This window comes from Lingula anatina, chromosome 1 (genome assembly GCF_051362555.1).
Source record: "Lingula anatina isolate TDL-2025a chromosome 1, LinAna3.0, whole genome shotgun sequence".
NCBI classification, from domain to species: domain Eukaryota; kingdom Metazoa; phylum Brachiopoda; class Lingulata; order Lingulida; family Lingulidae; genus Lingula; species Lingula anatina.
The window spans coordinates 55590463-55608694 of NC_141767.1; the positions used below are offsets into that span (position 1 = coordinate 55590463).

The 18232-nt window shown below is 35.4% G+C and overlaps 1 protein-coding gene across 10 annotated transcripts in view; it reads left to right on the forward strand.

Moving 5' to 3' along the window:
- Nucleotides 1-18232, forward strand: part of LOC106155215 (inositol 1,4,5-triphosphate receptor associated 2) — a 96166-nt gene that overhangs the window by 37799 nt on the left and 40135 nt on the right. For 8 of the 10 annotated variants that reach the window (XM_087002538.1, XM_087002544.1, XM_087002545.1 and 5 more), the window contains 5 exons: nucleotides 7874-7948; nucleotides 12539-12643; nucleotides 14552-14642; nucleotides 16082-16718; nucleotides 17380-17496. In XM_087002538.1, coding sequence (XP_086858664.1) covers nucleotides 7874-7948; nucleotides 12539-12643; nucleotides 14552-14642; nucleotides 16082-16718; nucleotides 17380-17496 — 1025 coding nt within the window. The remainder of the gene's footprint in view (nucleotides 1-7873; nucleotides 7949-12538; nucleotides 12644-14551; nucleotides 14643-16081; nucleotides 16719-17379; nucleotides 17497-18232) is intronic. The other 2 variants (XM_087002548.1, XM_087002546.1) reach the window with 2 other exon arrangements.

Genomic DNA, 18232 nt, shown 5'->3' on the forward strand with positions numbered 1-18232 from the left:
ATTATAACGATGTTTTAGGGTCTTTGAAGGACCTTGTGAAAACCAGGAAGTATTTCGTAACTGACAACTGATCCACAACTACTGCTGTGCAAAGATGTATCTATTTTTAAATATTTTGACGAATTTTTAGATCTTTATATGTCCATCTGACATGAAATTAAGCACGATTTTGCACCTTCAAGTTCCTTGTCACATTTTCATATCAAGTATTCTCTTCCCAAAATGTGTAAAGAAGAAATGTTATCTTACCAACTTGTTTGAAAAACTGCTTTTTTCTCCGAGTCCACATCTTCTCTCCCGTTCACCTCCAGCTAAAAATGACCACTCAGCTTCGCGTCTTACACCACTTGATGTCACACTTCCCACACAATATTTCTGACCAATGCTGATCTCCTCCAGTACCCCTTATTATCTCCATTATTTTAAAGCTTAGTGCCTCGTACTTTATCTTAACCTAAAAGTATGTAGGGGGATAGTTTTCAAGGAAAACCAATAGGCCTGTTATCTTGAAAATTGAAGAAATGATCAATGTTACTGTGAACATGCTGAAGGATGGTCTCGGGGTGGAATGACAAAGTCAGCTTGAGGGTTCAGTAGTTTATTTAGTCCGCATAACTAAGACCTAAAATGATAAGTTATAATACCCTTCAAACGTATGCACAGCTTATTGTTGACAAAATCTACTTATATAATTGCAATATATGTCAGTAAAATGTTATAAACACATTTGCAAAGTTATGTAAGAATATTATATTATTTCAGACACTAATTGTCTCTTACTATGCATACATACAAAATGAGTCGATTTGTTATTTAGAGCCCAACTATAAGACCACAACTGGACAGCTATGGCTTCTGCCAACTGTTTATGTGGGAAACCGGAAACCATCCGACATTTTTTCTTTCAATGCCCACTGAAACAGAAAATATCGTGATCTCTACGAATCTGTTGAAGATATACTTGGTGTAACTTATGCATATTTCAGAACCCTACTAGATAAGATATCCCTCTTCCTACATGGCCATAAAACACTAACATCTGGACAAAACGACAAAATTTTCGAAATAGTGTCGGATTTCTTAATCAAAAATGTCTGAATCATCTTCCATTTCTGTTCTGGCGTCTACCACTCTCTCCTGATGGCCTATTGCCCCCCCATAATTACCTTTCCCCCATGCCCTGCCCCTCACTCCCATCTAATGCCACTCATGTCCTCGTCACTGTCTTTTCCTTGAATATTATTATTATTATTATTATTATTATTATTATTATTATGTACAGACACAGATGTGTCTGTACATATAGCCATCATCTGCGTCTGTCGTCGCCGTCGTCGCTGTCGCCGTGCATTTTACCGATAACACGATAAGTGGAAAACCATTTTACCTTTTGACTTGAAACTTGCAGAACTGATGAATATTTATAATACGCAGGTCAAGTTCGAAAATCAGCATGATCGGGTCACTATTAGGGAATTTATGCTGTTTTTTCACTTTTTTCAGCATATATGCAGCACCGATAACACGATAAGTGGAAAACCATTTTACCTTTTGACTTGAAACTTACAGAACTGATGAATATTCATAATACGCAGGTCAAGTTCGAAAATCAGCATGATTGGGCCATTTTTAGGGAATTCTAGCTGTTTTTTCACTATTTTCAATATAAATGCAACACTGATAACACAATATAAGAAAAACGGATTGGCCAATTGTAATTATACTCACAGGAGTGGTCAATCTTACTAAAACGCAGGTTGAGTTCGAAAATCAGCATAATTGGGCCATTATTTTAGAAGTTATACTGTTTTTTCACATTTCCTCAGATTCAATTATTAGGCATGTTAACAGTCTCATTATTTAACTAATAGGATGCCTAAAAGTGTTTGTTTGATATTTCCTGCATCTTTACAACATTGTTAGTTGATTATGTAAAAAACATGGTAAACTTGTTATCATGTATTGTGTAATAAAGTGTCAACAAGGCAGCAAAGCTGTCAAATGTACAGACAAAGAACAGAAAATATAGATGCAAATAAGTGAAAAATTAAATTTTCACAAAAAACTGTTAAATTGACAGAAAAATTTACCAAACAGACTGCGTTGCCTATTGAAGCCGTATGTTAGACCCATGTTTCTTTCCTGTAAGTTTGAGAACAGTAAGTGACATGATTTCCCTTAAATGGTCATCATAGGAGCAGTGCCCAAAATAGGGATTTCTTCAAATTTTGATGCAACATTACATAATGTTTAACAGCATAATGACAATCAAATGTTATTAATAAAATATTAGTAACATGGACATTCAGAAAATGTGACAAGCAAAAGTCTTCAAGATCATGGAACTTTAAAGTCACACCTTGAAAATGCCAATATGTGAAAAATTAAATTTTCACAAAAAAATGTTTAACTGCAAAAAAAAAAAAAAACAAAAAAAAACAAACAAAAAAAAAAAAAACCAAACAGACTGCATTGCCTACTGAAGCTGTATTTTAGTCCCATGTTTCTATCCTGTATGTTTGAGAACAGTAAGTGACATGATTTTCCTTAAATGGTCATCATGGAAGCAGTGCCCAAAATGGGGCTTTCTTCAGATTTTGATGCAATATTACATAATGTTTAACAGCTTAATGACCATCAAATTTTAATTATAAAATATTTGTATCACAGATATTCAGAAAATGTGACTAGCAAAGGTCTTCAGGCCCATGGAACTTCAAAGTCACGCCTTGATAATGCCAAAATGTAAACAAGACAGCACTGTTCTGAAATGGGTTTATTTCCATTTTTAACACTTTTTTAACTTAAACAAAATAAACATTTTACTGCCATTTTTATATGTCCAACTAAGAAAATTGATGAGATGGGAAAAGTATCAATAGAACAGTGTTAAATGTCCAATTTCCTCCATTCTGAGATTCTAAACATAGTGGATGATTGAATATGACAAACTGCAATGATATGAGTTTATTTCCATTTTTGACAATACATGATAACAAGTTTACCATGTTTTTTACATAATCAACTAACAATGTTGTAAAGATGCAGGAAATATCAAACAAACACTTTTAGGCATCCTATTAGTTAAATAATGAGACTGTTAACATGCCTAATAATTGAATCTGAGGAAATGTGAAAAAACAGTATAACTTCTAAAATAATGGCCCGATTATGCTTATTTTCGAACTCAACCTGCGTTTTAGTAAGATTGACCACTCCTGTGAGTATAATTACAATTGGCCAATCCGTTTTTCTTATATTGTGTTATCAGTGTTGAATTTATATTGAAAATAGTGAAAAAACAGCATAAATTACCTAAAAGTGACCCGATCATGCTGATTTTCGAACTTGACCTGCGTATTATGAATATCCATCAGTTCTGTAAGTTTCAAGTCAAAAGGTAAAATTGTTTTCCACTTATCGTGTTATCGGTGCTGCATACATGCTGAAAAAAGTGAAAAAACAGCATAAATTCCCTATAAGTGACCCGATCATGCTGATTTTCGAACTTGACCTGCGTATTATGAATATTCATCAGTTCTGTAAGTTTCAAGTCAAAAGGTAAAATGGTTTTCCACTTATCGTGTTATCGGTGCTGCATATATGCTGAAAAAAGTGAAAAAACAGCATAAATTCCCTAAAAGTGACCCGATCATGCTGATTTTCGAACTTGACCTGCGTATTATGAATATTCATCAGTTCTGCAAGTTTCAAGTCAAAAGGTAAAATGGTTTTCCACTTATCGTGTTATCGGTAAAAGTGCACGGCGACGGCGACGACGACGACAGACGCAGATGATGGCTATATGTACAGACACATCTGTACATATAGCCATCATCTGCGTCTGTACATATAGCCATCATCTGTACATATATGTACAGACACATCTGTGTCTGTACATAAATATGGAAATAAACTCATATCATTGCAGTTTGTCAGATTCAATCATCCACTATGTTCAGAATCTCAGAATGGAGGAAATTGGACATTTAACACTGTTCTATTGATACTTTTCCCATCTCATCAATTTTTTTAGTTGGTCATATAAAAATGGCAGTAAAATGTTTATTTTGTTTTATGTTAAAAAAGTGTTAAATATGGAAAGAAACCCATTTCAGAACAGTGCTGTCTTGTTTACATTTTGGCATTTTCAAGGTGTGACTTTGAAGTTCCATGGGCCTGAAGACCTTTGCTCGTCGCATTTTCTGAATATCTGTGATACAAATATTTTATAATTATTTAAATATTGAGACTTTCATCATGTGAATTTGAACTCTCATGGTCCTGAAACTGTATTCTTATTGAAGGGGTACATTGAGACCATCTTCTGGGTCTTCCGGAAGACAGTCAAGTTATTAAGTTTATATTGACTGGTATCTATTTTTTTTTCTGTTGGAAGACCTTCAAAATGGAGGATGGATCAAAATAGATACTTTGGAATACTGTCAAAATATCTCTTGGTCCGCTCCTGTTATTGACAATGTTACCTGTTGTGCATGATTAAAATTCAGTGTTGACTGACAGTGCTATTATAAGCATTATTTATTATTGCATCAAAATTGACAAAATTACCTTTTTTGCATCTTTATTTTCTGTTTTTTGTCTGTACATTTGACAGCTTTGCTGCCTTGTTATTAAATTTCAAAGGTGAGCATATAATGCCTAGGCGAATTGCCACCTTTATTTATACTTCATCAATATTTAACCCTCTTGAGAATAAAGATGTTTGAAAAAAAAAAGTGATATATGTAACATCGTAGGTTGGATGCAACGATCTTCCCATTTTAATGTACAATCTCAACTACGGCATCCACTCACCCGCAGCGGAGGGTATGCACTGGTTTCGTCGCTTCAGCTCAATAACACATGGGGCTAGGCAAGTCCTAAATGTATACATAAGCGAGTCTTAACACCACTTACATAGCATTTTAACTTATATGTAACATAAAGAGGCTAGTCACAAGTCTCCCACTTATATTTAATGCGGGCTGAGCAATAAAAAAAAACTACAGCCATTATGATAAATTATTGCACTAAGATACAAGGAGCATGCCGCATATGTCAAGGCAATGTAAACCTAACCATAACTGTACTTGCGTCTGCTAGTGACCCATTACAAACATGACCTGAGAAGTATGACATAATATCCTGAGCACCTCAGGGGTTGAAAAAAAGTGTCGTCACTCGTAAATTCCAGATAGTGAAAGCACGGGGACGACCCATTGTGAAAGGTTACTAGTCCTTTCTGACGAGTGTCAGTTTTGATCCCAAACAGTGGTCACTGGTGCTACTTCACCATTTCTATCAATATTTTCGCATTTATTTTCAGTAAATCTTGTGAATTAGACATATTTTCTCACTTGTTTTTCCTTTAGAACGTGGGCCGCGCCATATTGGATATCACTGCACATGTGCGCATAGTAATACCACGGGAATCATTAGTTCTGCAAATTCCGTGCGTAAGCGTAAGGGGGTGATATTCTATGTAGTTTTGGAGATCGTTATTGGTCCGACCGATACAAAAGAACGGCTCTCATTGGTCTTAGATGATGTTATTAATAGAAACCCCACAAAAAAGTTACATGCGCTCTGCATTTGATAGCTTAGCCACCATTTTTAGGGTACTTGCATTAACCGCGATGTGGAATTTTTTGCACATATGCAAGCCAAAGCAACGAGATATTCTGAAGTACCAAGCACTAGTTCGTTTAGTCAAGAATCCAGCGCTGATTCAGAATGTAAAAAAGTCTAAAATGACTATCTTTAAGATTCACTTCTAAAATTAAGTCAGAGGGAGGCTGAAAACATTTATCATGAAAAGATGGGTTTTTAGTGAGGCTTTTAAACTATCGCTGTCACTTTCACTTCTGATATTTTAATGTTAATTAATTCTTTTAAAAAAGAATGAAGAACTGTGGGTAAAACTTATGATGTGTGAAAAATTAACTTTATTTGAATAAATAAAGTCATTTGAAAAAACAGTGTAATTTGTAATTGTTGAAATGCATACCACATCATGAGGACCACTAAAAATTAGCTGGTACTAGTAACACAGCAAAGTCACTAGTCCCTTAGGACCAGTGACCCAAAATTTCTGTTTCAACCCCTGGCACCTTTGTTCTGGCAAAAGTGAAGTTATTCATTGAAATATCAAATGAAATGTTAAATCATTCCCGTTTTCATCATTCCATGGCAAAAAAGGGAGAGGCTAACAGTGTGGTTGCACACAAATAAAATATGCTGGCCAATAAACTGATCAATAGACTCATCAAGGGGGATCAGCTAGGCCACCTTCGGCCTTTACAGGTCAAGCAACAAAACCATCAGCTGCCCTCTCCTTAAAACAAATGCTGATGGTCTACTAATATGTGCAAAGTTAAAACAAAATACTATCAGCCAACCTAAGTATGAAAAATTAAAATTTCGAAAATCCGCTTGATGGGACCATTTTTACAAAAATTATGCTGTTTTTTTTTTTTGCGTCTTTCGGCATATTATGAGAACTCGTTTATGGCATTTTGTAGAGCTTGTCAAGCACAACACTGGTGGTGGTGTCCCTTGTTTTGGTTTCCATACGAATGCACTTACTCCAGCTGGTGGTACAATATCTGGAGGTGGTATCGCCTCTCTGATCCTCTAGTTTAAAAAATGCCATGAATTACCTTACTGGCTGAGTCTTACATCTTTTATTTGAAAAATCATAATGTGCAGCTTAGGTGTAGTCAAAATTTGAAAAGTGTATATAAAGGGTGAGAATTGGCAAAACCAATAATTGAAATCTAAGGCACAAAAAAAAAAAAAAAAAAAAAGACATTTAGCAGAAATCAATGTTTAACATTAAGAATCACTGAGTTTGATTTAGTTTTAACAGAATATGGTGTAGTTAGTTGGAGGTCAGACAAACTAATGTTATTTGGCACAGATTCTGGCATTATTAAGACTAAATTGAAGTCAAATCAAAAGTGCATGTTTTAGTCAAATCATGATTTACACTTTGCATAACTTTCACAGTGGAATGCTGGTCAGTCAAAAAATCGTGACATTTGTATGCAGTGATGTAGTCCCTAAATCAATATACTGGTATGCTAAAAGTACACAGTGTCAGTTTAACTGTTTATATAAGCATACGAAGGTGCTACTTGTTTATAATTAATTTATGAATTAAAGAAAAACATCTTTTTCCACAGAGTCGAGTATTTGTTAACCTTGTAGATTTCTCATGGGTTTTCTGTGTTCAAGAATGGCAAGCTTAGTGACACCATGTTAAGATAGAATTTAGTGAATAATTTGGAATAATGGTAAGTGTTGACTGAAGACTCTTGTCAAACAGCCTGTTCATTGGAACCAATTTTCTCTCTCATGATTCAGGTGAGAACTTTGCCACGACCCTCCAATAATGTGCACACGTACAAGCGTGTGTGTGTGTGTTCAGCACACACACACACACACACACGCACATATATAATATAGTTTTTAACTGATTGTACTGAAGTCAAATGCAATGATCAGTTTGGGGGAAAAAAAACAGTAAAATATTTTAAATTTTCTTCTGCTTAATAGGTAAGCATGTGGCTAAAAAAATTATATAGTGAGCCCAGACACAAAATGAACTAGTATGTATACAATAACTGGATTTTTCCCATCATTCCTGTTTATCATTTACTCTTCAACAAAGATGTACAACAGAGCCTAGTGTTAACACTCATCTGCCAGCAGAAATTGTTTTGATCTATGAAAAACAATTGTTTCATGTATCTTGATCATTGATTGATTGTAAAAAAAATGTACCTTGAAGGTTGGTACTTGTTTACAAGACAGTCAAACTGGAGTGTAGGTGTTTAATTTCAGAAATAGTGTCTATCATTTTTTCCAGAAGTCCAATGTAGAAGAAATCCAAGGCATTTGGAACACACTGCAATCTCACCTGAATCCTGAGAGAGAAAATTCAGTGAGTCCATTTTTAATCTTTGGAATCAAGAAAAAGAAAGCGAGAGACTGATACCAGCATGTTGAAAGTTTCAAAATGCATTTCTTCGTGGTTTTGTTTTTGTACTTTTCTGTACATAATATTATTAGGAATTAGGCTTCCTGTATTTACAATGTATGTGGCACTAAAATCGGAGTCCCTTCTGAAGGTAAATTGCTTCAGCTGTTTTTTTTTTTCTGTTCATTTGATTTTTTGTATTATTCATATTTTCAAGGAATGGCTTACATGATAGGTATAAAGTCAAAAACATGTTTATGACAGAGGTATTCACAGTATTTCCTTTACACCTGAAAATGTCTAAGAAACATACATACTTCAGTGCATTCAATCAGTGCAACAGGATTTTCCAAGTGACTATCTGCTGTTGCACATACTTCTAGCACCTGTGCAAATTGACAGAACGTGATAGGCATGCTCTAACCTCATAGAAAGCATCTTTTCTATTCTTTTAGACTCTTCCTCATTTGTTGATTTAAATTTGTTCAGTTGAAGGATAAGAAGGAAAAGGCTGAGTAATTTATCAAAATTAAAGATGCTGGATTGTGAAAGACTGGCTCTAGGGATTCAAGGTACCCAATGAGTGTAAAACTGTCCAGATGGATGCACATTTTATCTTGTAAGAAGATCTGGTAGGTTTATTGTTATGCACATTTGGGCTGGTGACAAAAGTTAAAATTGCACAAGTCAACAATTGTTGACAACAGTTATCTTATTTTACTCTAGTCAGATGTACATCTTTGGTCAGACATTATTTAATAATATCATTTCTCTTTCTGCTCTAAAAAAATTTGATAATGTTATCTTTTAGATAATTTTGTTCAATAACTATAATTTCAAGAGTTTTACCTAATTAATTAAGGCAACATCTGCAGAGCTGAGATGTGTTGTTACATAAATATGATAGATTAAACATACCTGTAAAATTGGCTATAAAAATCAGCCAATCTCATTTTATCTGTCTTTAATGTTTGGGCGTATTGCAATAGAATGCAAAAGAGCATACAAATCTTCTAAAGGGCTGTGTTATGAAACTTTATAAAGCCAAGTGTTTATGACATTTACAGATAGGTGGATACTTTTATGTTACGAGAAGTTTTTATAGCTAGGTAATCTGGCAGTACTTAAGGGCCACCATGCAAGTGTTTATAAATGAACTCTACTTTCCCGATTTTATAGTCAGCATTACATTGTGACAGCATGGAATTTGTATGTTAGGCAATTTTGCTTTGATTCAGTGAAATAGCGGAGGATTTCAGACAGGTCTTGCATGTAAAATCTTCACAAAGTTTTAGGTCTCTAAGTGACTTTTTATGGATCACCACGGCTTTCCTAATGCAGATGATGACAAAATTGATTTTGGGATTGGCTCTGTGTGGAACATATTCTCATAGCATCCATTTCTATATGAATGCATCTCTTCAATCTTGATTGATTTTCGTTACCAGAAATTCACCTTATTTCCAATTTGCCTAATGGTTTGAAACCATGGAGTTTCATATACAATAATATATAAGACAAATAAAAAACTTCTTTTTCTAAAAGGAGAAATGAAATCAAATTAAAAAAAATGGAGACTTGAAGGGATGCAGGTTATGTTTGACCTGACACAATAATATGGTGATTTTCTTTCAAAAATACTTTTAGTTTGGAAAAAGAATTGTAGTGCCTTTTTTAGTGTGTGTATGTGGGAATTCTTGCAAATTACGGTAATGTGCCATGAATTTCGCACAGAAAAAATTAATTAAAATAAGGAAAAGATTATTTGGTTGAAATTCATGAGATGGGAGGTGCTCAGAAATTGCAGATGGTCGAATTTCATGAAATTCTGTCATTTCGGACCGGAAGTTGTCTGTCCCTCACTAGGCCTTATGTTATCTTTTCCCAACGATCTCTGTGTCCATTACGATATTGTATAAAAGGTGATTGTTGGTAATTGCGACCCAAGGGATACACCTACTTTCACCTGATCGCTGTGTATGGCCCAAGGTGCTAGATAACGAGTGGTTCTATTAGCTAGGGATGCAAAACAGCATCATTATCAGTAGTGTCATTTTTCAAAAGCCAGAAACTAGTGTCGTTTTTCGAAAACGATCCTGGTGCTCAGAACAGGAGTGTATGGAGGGAGAGACGGCCAGCCATTAGCGTCTACCCCAGCCAGATAACCTTCATTGTGGAAACCGGGCTTAGTGTTACCGTTGCTCCTTTCCATGCGCTGAAGTTGAGACAACAGCCGATTGGTGTCTTTGGGGCACTTCATCGACGATTAGCGTCTTCTGCGACTGCAGTTCGGCGTACAGGTAGCCTTCACCACGGCAGCCGAACTGTGTATTACAGTCTCTCTCCGCTATGCGCTTTGACCAAGATGATTGCTGATTGTTGTCTACAATCAAATAAACTAGGTCGAGGGGGGTATGGCTCCTGGGTGCAGGGCTCAATATCAACGGTTGCATTTTGCAGCCATTTTTTTTGCTCAGGCAACCCAATCTTGACCAGCAGTTTTCTGACAACTCAACTGATTTCCTGGCACATAGTGGCACCAATGTACACAATTGAAAAGGCAATTTTCACATTTGTTAGTGATCAGATCGAGACAGAAAGGGAGCTAGAAGATCGTCAAACGAGAGGGCAGTTTTCATATTTGTTCAAGGGACTTCATTAGCAGAAGATCGTCAGCGAGAGATCATGAACGTTCTGAACGAGACAAGAAAGCAATAATGGCTATCTTTATTGCAGCTATTAATTGCTTCTCTTGTTCTGTCACTGAAGTCTCTGTTGTTGATGATGCTATTGTACGCCTCAGCAAAACTACCTGTAATGAACCTTTTACATATGCCTATGACGAATGTCCTAAACTTATATAATTTTGAACGCTTAATTCAAGCGTGGGCTCGAAATAGGACATAACGTTTTCGTCTAACTTAGTGGATAACGCAATCCAAAGACTCCACGGTTCGTGTCAGAATACGTAAGGTCGCGCAAAGAAAACCCAAGTCCACATAATGACCAGTTAAATGATTTATTCGTTGACGCTCGGTAACTACATGATATTCTAAGTGAAGTCTCCAAATCCTAACTACGTCTCGCTCCGTACATCGTCGCTTCCAATCTCCTCCTCCGCTGCTTCCTTCTACATCACTCCAGTATATCTCCCCGTATCCCTCTCCTCACTCACTTTAAATACTATTTTGTTATCTTTACATGGATCCAGTGCTGCACTAGTATGAGATGTACGTCAAACATAATTACCTTTAATTGTATAATTAATTTCTTTACTTCGGCGTCATACATAGAGACCGCCGCGTTACTCAAAAGCTATTGCACAATAACGCATTACGTCTGATCTTTATGTCGCACCTGACATATTCCTTCCATTTTTTCCAGAAAAAAAAAACTTTTTTTTTTTTTCATTACTCATGTTGGAGACTTTCACTCTAATAATATTTACAATATTTACAAAGATAACGAAAATTACACATTTAATTACGTTTTAGTGTACGCCCGGGGGAAAACCAGAGATAAAACCCTTTAATTTATATTTTTCTTTATCAATATAGGGAAAAATAGCTCTGGAAACCGGGCAGTTCAGCGTCTTATATAACAAAGTCTTTTCATGACGATGACAGTAAATACTATTTTGTTATCTTTACATGGATCCAGTGCTGCACTAGTATGAGATGTACGTCAAACATAATTACCTTTAATTGTATAATTAATTTCTTTACTTCGGCGTCATACATAGAGACCGCCGCGTTACTCAAAAGCTATTGCACAATAACGCATTACGTCTGATCTTTATGTCGCACCTGACATACCGATCGCTGTCTCACACGGACTACATTAAAAAAACGATAGGAAGACATTGCAGCTTTTAATTGTTTCTCCTGTTATCTTAATGAATGCATGGTGATGACGATGTTGTTTAGCGTCCTAAGCTAACTGTAACAATTGTTATTTTACATTTTGGGGCACACACGTAGTATTCAGGTCAAGGTACGCTAGAGCAACATTGCCAACTGTTAGATCTTTATGAGCACGAAAATAGCACGATGGCCAATTTTAAGGTGTATGAAATTCACGAAAATCGAGATCGGGCAAAATTGCTTATTTGACGAAATTCATTGTCTATTAAAAACCCCAGATGACCAATTTTGAAATAGTTTGAAATTTAAGGGCCGTTTGAAATTCATGGCACATTACCGTAGCTGCAAGTTTGCTGCTAATTTGCAAGTACTTGAATACTTTCTTGCAAACCTGCTGCAAACTTAAGTTGTTATTGCAAAGTTGCTGCAAATTAGCAGCAATACAAATTTTTCTTTCAAACTCCTGCAAACTAGTTGCTTCAAACGTTTGGTTTGCAGCAAGTATACTGCAGTTTTGCCACAGTATTGCTGCAAACTTTTCATTTTGCTAAGGGTTATGATTTCTAATTTTCAGCACACTTGCTGATATTGAATACATTTGACAGAGGGGAAGCATCGTTAAATTATAATTGGCAGATAGGTTATGTTAAGGTCAACTATGGCCAATAATCCATCACTTTTTCAATTTTAGGCCCAATTACCTGTTGGTGTTGAAGCTGTGAAAAACCAAGCGTGCCAGGACATTCAGAAATTGAGAAATCAGCTAAAGAAGACTAAGGGGATTTTGGCCTGTGTGGTAATTTTCTTGATATTATTACTTGTGAAATTCATATCTTATACATATATCTGCTGCGCATTTAATCAGAATGGTGGCACGGGATAATACCTTAGGGACTGGGTTCAATTGGCTAAATCAGGAGGTTTGATCAAGTTGAAATTTGTGATTAAGCTGATAGAAGGAAAGAGATCCTATTTGATCTAAATTTAGTACAAAATGATACCAGGCATGAAAAATATGTACATGGTATTTGGAGTAAATTTGGATATGCTATGCCATACAATACAATTGACCTACTGACTTCATTGAAAGGCAACACCAGTAGAATATTCAGTGTGATAATCTGAACAGGATAATCATCACAGCTTGCATTCTTCAGAGTATTACTTATGATTTTGTTTATTGGCTGCTTTCTGTTCATGATTGGATTTATTTACAACCCCCAACTGATAATGACTTCGTTTGCCCATCTGTGCACAGCACTTCATTTTCATTCATTAGATATCCAGACAGAGTGAAAAATTTAGTCTGGACATCACTGAAAAAAGATCAGATGTGATTCAGGACCAAGAGTATCAACTCCCTAAATGTAATCAAATTATTTTATCTCCATGGTTTGAAGTGGCCTATTTGACCTCAGGCATGTGTAGTATACAGAAAAGAAATGAAAATGTAATGAGTTTACGTTGGTGCACCATGGTATAGATGACAGAAACGTATCATTGACACTTTAAAATTGGATATCTGTTAAATTATTTTTATGATATAAAATATGTGAAAGGTGAGCAAGCAATTAAGCAAGATGTTATGCATACATATATATTTTTCAATTAATGACTGCCATTTAGGCAGAACAGAATGTTTCATCGCCCGGCAGCCCTAAATTCCAAGGGTCCACCATTCCGAGGGTCTGTTATTCTGAAAAACTAAAGGAGCCTTGAACGGAAAATACTGCTATTCTGAAGATCTGCTATTCCAAAGGTTTAAGGTCTGCTATTCTGAAGGCCTCTATTTGGAAATATTTCATCAATGCAATAGTTGAGCTGAAATGAATTGTATAAGTTGTATAATCTAGGCACTGACCTCCTTGTCGAAGAAGCTCATTATATTTGCTTTGTTTTTGCTTTTTGCACTCTATCTGTACTTTCAGAATAGCAGACCTTCGGAATAGTGGGCCCTCAGAATAGCAGGCCCTCAGAATATTAGGCTCCGTTCACATGAACAATCTATTTTCTGAAAATCTAAAAAATCTATTTGCGGTATCTTGTGATCACAGTCTGTGCCCTGAATACCCCACGGCGTAATTACGGGCAGCGCGAGCCAGTTACTGTGAAATTTTCATTTTTCACATATTGGCATTTTCACTGTGACATAGAACTCCCACAGGCATTAAATCGAATGATAATCAAATTTTCTAAATGTCCATGTTATTTATAGTGGATAATTAAAAATTGGTAGTAATAATGTGGTTAATCATTGTGGTTAATCAAAATTGACAAAAAAACCTACTTTATGCACTGTCACCACAAATGTTATGAAAAGAAAACTGTATTATTTTTTAACTTACAAGAATTATTCTAAGGATCGACATACGGCTCATATTAGAAAACCAGTGCTATTGGATTATCATTGGATTATAAATTTATGCCATTTTTTGTGATATTTTCATTTTTCTCGTTCTGACATTTTCAAAATGTGAACTTGAACTCTCCTTATGCTTGTTACTCATTTTACTGACATCGGTATTACTTGTCTTGCATAATTAAAATTTTGTGCAGTTAAGCATAATTTATTATTGCATCAGAATTGACAGTAGCCTATTTTGTGCATTATTATTTTCTGCTTTTTGTCTGTACATTTGACAGCTTTGCTGCCTTGTTTTTGAGTGTCATTAAGATCAGTGTTTATATTTTTATTTTAATACAGAAATCAAAGACGTTCCTTCAACCAGGGTTGACAACAACAGTGCAATTGGAGAGTACATCAGAGACTGATGTTCAAACTTCCCAACTTATTGGTAGGTAACCAGAGACAATTTGTTCAATGTGGCTTGTTATTTATGGGCGGCCAAAAGGGCAAAAATTCATGTTGTCGATTCAGTTATGTTTCATCGATTCACTGCCTTCCCATCGATTCAGTTTCAAGTTTAAACGATCCTGTCATAAATTCAACATCTACTTTCGTCAATTCTATTGTCAAACATTTATCATCTACGGTGTATTAAAACCAATGCTCTCATGATTTTCGTCGATCGTCTAACTATTCTCGTCAATCGTGTAATCTCGTCGATCGTCCAACTAATCTCGTCAATCGTGTAACTATTCTCGTCGATCGTCTAACTATTCTCGTTGATCGTCTCATCGATCGATCGCCAGAGGGCACTGCGGTAGCAACACGTGCTTCTGTCTGTCAATCACGCGGTAATTTTTAACTCGGCCAGCCATGGTCAGAGTTGAAAACAACTAGAAAATAATGTCCCTACAACCGAATAGATTTTAATTATTAACAATTAAAATTGAAATTGTTGAGAAAATTTTCTTATTTCACTAGCAATCATTTTGTTGTCTGCCATTTTGATAGTCATGTGATAGGCCAATGTGCTACCGCAGCGCCCTCTGGCGATCGATCGATGAATGATGAGGTGACGTTACAGGATCGACGAGAATAGTTTGACGATCGACGAGAATAGTTACACGATCGACGAAAATAGTGACAGCATCAGTTTTAATACACCGTTGACGAGAAATGTTTGACAATTGAATTGAGGATAATAGATGCTGAATTTATGACAGGGTCTTTTAAACTTGAAACTGAATCGATGGGAAGGCAGTGAATCGACGAAACATAACTGAATTGACGACATGAATTTTTGCCCTTTTGGCTGCCCATAGTTATTCTATGAGATAATAATTGATAAGATTTTCTGATTTGTTTTATAAGTCCACTGAGAATTTTGCTCTGTCACATAAATTTTTGTAGCTTAGGAAATTGGGTAATTTATGAATGGGTACTTGTGTGTATATAATTTCCATAGCTTGTGCATGATTTGTCCGTAAACATTTGCCATGTCTTAAAAGGGGTAGATATAATGCTTATGTTCTAGATATTACCAGTTTAATGTAAAAAACTGATATTCACATATTGTTAGGAAAGTTGATTAACTTAGAAAGATTAGAAGTAGTACTTATTAATTCATTGTGCAATTTTTTTTGTCAAATTGATAGTTTATTTTTAGCACATGTACTTTTTTTTTTTTCAAAGTCCTGTTGTCAACATAAGATTTCTTTTGACATATATAGGCAGACAAAAAATGTATGGAGATATATATATACAAATATAATTCAAGTATTTATGGTTATTCATAAAATAATTGGTATTTACTGGTAAATGCTTGTTAAGAGACATTAAAACATATTCAGAACTGCGGATATCTATATTAAACATGATCTGTTTCAGATGCTCTTGATTTAGAGTCCAGCTTTCAAAAGAGAATAAGTAGTCTATGCAATTTTTGTTCTGGAAGAGGGTCATCTCAGTCACAATGCTTGGTGAAGTCTTGTCAACAATTATCTATACAAGGGAGACGACCATTTTTCACTGGAACACAGAACAAGAGGAAACCTCCATTGCTACAGGATTTTGGTTGCCAGGTAAATACTGCAGAGGACAATGCTGCATTACCAAGTCATTACAGAGAAAGTTGCTATGAATTGCTTCCAGAAGAGGGTACTTTTTTTTCAGTGAAAGTTAAACCTGATGACCATTCATATGAATTCAGACAATGCAAGAAAAGTGTTTTAAGGAGAGAAAATTTTAAAGACTGCAAGCAGGAGTCATATGAGAGTGTTGAAGCCAATGATCTAAGTTCAAGCACTGAATCAAGCCCTGACACCAAAGCACATAATGGATCACCTCTTATCCTGCAGGGCTCTGAAGGAAATACAGGTGAAGATGTGAAAGAAATTTTGGATTTGAGGAGTAAAATTAACTCTGCTGCAGGCTTTAAATCAGAGAATTACAAAGGCCTTGTGGACATCATGGCCCACTGTAGTTCCCGAATTTGTGGTCAATTGTTTCCAGATGACAGGTCCAGGTGAGTGAACTTTATTTTGCTCCAAGCTTGTTATTTTTCTTGAATTATGGTAGTATTGCATTGAATCTTTTTTTTTTTTTTGTACATTTTATGTAAAATTGCTATATTGATAAAAAATTTAAAAAGGATGAATATAGACTTTTACACTCTACGTGTTTTTTCAGTTACACAAATACCGAATCAGATTTCTTTTCTATTTTCTTTATAGTCATTTTTAGATTAAAAAAATCCTGATTCTTATTTGGATAAATAAAACTTAAAAGTGTTTTTTTCCTCGCTGATGTAGTGATTAAAATTAAATGAACAGAGTTTTACTTCCGATACATGTAATTTTGGGATGAATATGGCACTGATTGAAATCAGTTGTGTAAATAACAGTTCATGAATGGTTTTATCATGAATGAATACAGTGTATCTATTTTTGAGTTACTGCATAGTGTATCACCTGTACTTCAGGATTGCTGTCTGACATTGGACATCATCAGACAGTTGTAGAGGGCGTTAAACAATTTATTTCATGTTTGTTTAATTTGGTATAATTTGGTATAATTTAGTGAGCTCCTATAAAATGTGCATGCTAAAGTTTACCTGGAGAAATTGTGTTATTTTTTCAAGCAGGCTTACATTTGAAATATTACTATCAGATTTGTGCATTTTTCAGCCGCCCTCTACTGCATTCCTCATCAAGACTCAGTGCACTGATGGAAGAGGAACTGTCAGACACAGAAGCAGATTCAACACCTGTCAAGATGGAGCCTTCTGGGAGTTCTTTACCAGGGTAAGTGTGAATGTTCTTGATTATCGTCCCATATGGTTTAGAATATTGTATATCTGTTATTTAAACTAAGGAGAACAGATCCCTTTAAAGATTGGAGTGGCTATGCAAGTTGGATGCTATAAAAGAAAGTGCTACAATCAGACAGCAGCCAATATTGATGTAGAAAATCCACTGTTTGCAAGGAGTTTGAAATGACATGTATAGCTATTCAAGCTTAACCTGTGTATAATTTTGTCTGGTTGATGCCGATTTCAGTTATCTTATGTTTTGGTGATTTTTAATGTTATGACAAACATCATGACAAGCAAGCAACATAAGTTTGAATTTGTTTAGAAATTTAGTCTTAGTGTTTATATTGATTATACTCCTAGTTGTCAAAAACTTAAAGTATAATACCTGTGCAACAGGCACACAGTCATTTTTGCTGTATTTCTTTGCACATGTATGGTTATAAGAAAACTAAGTGATGCCAGTTTGCTATGGAACCTTATTTGTTGCTGACTTTGCTATATGACAAAACCTGTAGGTAATTCTCATGATACTGCTGCCCTACTGACTTAGGCTGTTCATGTTACAAATGATTTATAAGATTACATATTAAAGACAGTTGATTCTTTTTGATATTTCAGAAGTAAACAGGCCCCCGTTTCACAAAGAATCTTAAATCCGTAGTTGACTAGCTCGAGCTTAGTGACCTAGCTAGGTCGACTACGCTACAGTCGACTAGGAGTGTTTC